Genomic DNA, 3308 nt, shown 5'->3' on the forward strand with positions numbered 1-3308 from the left:
GAGGCGTATGCCAGCAGCAAACCACTGAATTGAGAATAGGACCCCCGTTGAAGGAATCAGAGAAAGAACTGGAAGAGCTTGAAGGGGTTCGAGACCCCATATGTACAACAATGCCAACCAACCAGAGCTTCCAGGGAGTAAGCCACTACCTAAAGACTATACATGGACTGACCCTGGACTCTGACCTCATAGGTAGCAATGAATATCCTAGTAAGAGCACCAGTGGAAGGGGAAGCCCTGGGTCATGCTAAGACTGAACCCCCAGCGAACTAGATTGTTGGGGGGAGGGCGGCAAGGGGGGAGGATGGGGAGGGGAACACCCATAAAGAAGGGGAGGGGGAGGGGGATGTTTGCCCGGAAATCGGGAAAGGGAATAACACTTGAAATGTATGTAAGAAATACTCAAGTTAATAAAAAAAAAAAGACCACTGAAGAATACCACTGCCAATCAAAATGAAGAGCTATAGAGCCCAGTTCCAGTGGATATGTCTACAGAATACCCAGGAACATTGCAGAAGAGGAGGCAGAATGATTGTAAAATCCAGAAGACGAGGAGTTTGCTGAAGCATCATGTCTCCTCTAATATCAGAATATATATATATATATATATATATATATATATATATATATATATATATATTGCCCAAAAACACGATGTCTACAATAGGTAACTGAGGAAAGCTGGGAATGAGAGGAGCTGGGTTTTACCCAGGGAGCAGCTCACTACTTGGTTGTCCAGTGCCACCCTAAAAATATTCATACACATTTAGGAATGTGTGTTCCATATATATATATGTGTGTGTGTGTGTGTGTGTGTGTGTGTGTGTGTGTGTTTATATATGTATGTATGTATGTATGTATGTATGTATGTATGTATTTATGTATGTATATATCCTCATATGCATGCATCAACAAATAGTAAAAAAAGAGATCATGGATTTGAAGGATAGTTTTGAAGGGGTGCATGGGAGAGTTTTGAAGAATGAAAGGGAAGATATTGTGATTAAATAATAATCTCAAAAATAGTAATTAAAAAAAAACAAAATAAAATCTGAACTAGAAAGATCAGGATGGCACCTCAAACTGCATCGTTTGTTTCCTCTTCCCCCATAGGGCTGTGTACCTAATCCTAGAGAGGAAGTCCATCAAAGCTCCATCTCCCATATCTGATAATGTCATGGGATAGAAGCATGGCTTGCTTCTCAAGTGTTTTTCTCTATTGAAACAGAGAGGTTGTAATTATCTTAAGCTACTGGCATACCTCAGGATGTAGGTTTTTCTTATAGAAGAAAAAATGTAAGCGGTGCATAAAAAAAGTGGCCGTAGATTTTGTTATTTGGTTCTGTTTTAGGACATAGAATGACCCATAAAAGAATTAAAACAATGACCACACATGGCGTCTAAACAATTTTATGCAAATAGTTATGAACACGGTAACAGGAAACTAGAAGAATGTCTACTGTTATTACATTTCATCTCAGAATTATCTTAGTAGAAGCAAGGAAAGAGATTTATATTTTAAATATATAGTAGGAACTTAATGTAAACACCGAGAGAAGCCCAGTGCAGGTGAAGGCAGAAAGTCAAGTCTGTTCTGCAGACATAGTTCACGTAAACCGGCTTGTTCATGTTAGGAAGAAAAGTTTCAATGGAGAAGGGGAACCTTTTCCAAAAATTCAGGCCACTCCATGGAATTCAATAACTTGTGCTCCTTCCATTTTCCTGAAATTTAGAAATATTGAGTATTTTTTATGGAGTGTGGTTTCTCTCCTGGATAACTTAAATTAAAAATTCCGTAAAATTGCCATTCTCTTAGAAGAGAGAAAACATGACCTTTGAAGTACAGGAGATCTCTCAACTCTCAGAGTTCCTTGCGTCTTTTAGCAAATATTGCTCCATTTAACTTTCTTTATTCTCTGGCCACCAGAGGGCGGAGCATCCCAACACTACAGCATTTCCTGTATGAATTTAAGTTTAGACTAATCGCTTCTCTCTGTGTTTTCAACATCTAAGGATCATGAACATTGTCGAGGTAGCTCTAAAGATGGACTCTTCTCAGGGCCTCCTGGCTGTGATGCTCCTCATCCTCAGTAAGTAACGTGACTTGAAACCGTCACCTTTTTATATCTGAAAAATCTCGAGCCCTAACTTCATCCAAGAGCTTTGTCTTTAATGACATTCATAGCTGGTTTCCATTTCCTTCCCCAGCAAGGGCCCATGGAGACTCAGTAACTCAGACGCAAGGTCAAGTGGTCCTCTCAGAAAAGGACATTCTTACTATACACTGCAACTATTCAGCCGCAGGGTACCCGGCTCTGTTCTGGTATGTGCAGTATCCCGGAGAAGGTCTACAGCTCCTCTTTAGAGCCTCAAAGGCCAACGAGAAGGGAAGCAGCAGAGGTTTCGAAGCTACGTATGATAAAGAAACCACGTCCTTCCACTTGCAGAAAGCCTCAGTGCAAGCGTCGGACTCGGCCGTGTACTACTGTGCTCTGAATGACACAGTGGCAGAAACCACAGAGGGAGCTGAGCACAAACTCTGAGAAGCAGAGGCCTAACCGCTGAGCCTCTGGGATTGATCTGGTTCCTCTTTGTGCTGTGTGCCTCTCGGTTTCTCTGGTTGGCACAAAAATTACACGAGTAGCCTCAAGAGAAAGAACAAGAAGTAGACTCTTTCACCCTCGTCTTGACTGGGACTAAACCAAAATCCAATGCAAAAATACCTTGTGCAGAGGGAAAGGAGCCTCACAGTAAAGCTCTGTGAATAAGGAAGTGGTCTGCCTGCTCTTCATAGTAGATGAAGTCTGTCCTCCACATTTTCTTTCCACAGCTCTGGTAGGACTAGCTGTATTTTGTATTTTCAGGGAACAGGGTGTGCCAGGAAAGGGGGCTTCTGCGTATCGTCTTCGAAAAGTATGGCGGCAGAGGTCCCAGGATGAAGTGAAGGCTTCACCTCAACAAGGCCTTAGATTCTTCTGAAGGACTGAGCACCTCAGGGGCAGCTGAGCCAAGCCATTCATTTTCTTTTTTTAAAGTAAATATAATCACAGCACTCCTGCTTCCTTTCCGTCCCCCAACCCCTCCCATGAGCGTCCCCTTGCTCCCTCAAAAGTGTGGTCTCATTTATATGTTATCATTGCGCGTGCACGCGCGCGCGCGCACATGCGCGCGCACACACACACACACACACACACACACACACCTGCTTTAATATACAAAAACTGGAAGAGGAGAATTAGACACTCCCAGGGATGAGACTCTTATTGATTAACAGATTGAGCAGTCATTTCTCAAGCCATTCAGAAAGC

General features: G+C 42.5%; 1 gene segment (V, D, J or C); it reads left to right on the forward strand.

Annotated features, from left to right (window-relative positions):
- The first annotated feature begins 1961 nt into the window (after positions 1–1961).
- On the forward strand, positions 1962–2777 carry LOC134478846 (T cell receptor alpha variable 9-2-like). The segment is given in 2 exon segments: positions 1962–2090; positions 2209–2777. Coding segments are annotated over 2 exon segments (408 nt in total).
- The last annotated feature ends 531 nt before the right edge of the window (positions 2778–3308 follow it).

Source organism: Rattus norvegicus, chromosome 15 (genome assembly GCF_036323735.1).
Source record: "Rattus norvegicus strain BN/NHsdMcwi chromosome 15, GRCr8, whole genome shotgun sequence".
Lineage (NCBI taxonomy): Eukaryota > Metazoa > Chordata > Mammalia > Rodentia > Muridae > Rattus > Rattus norvegicus.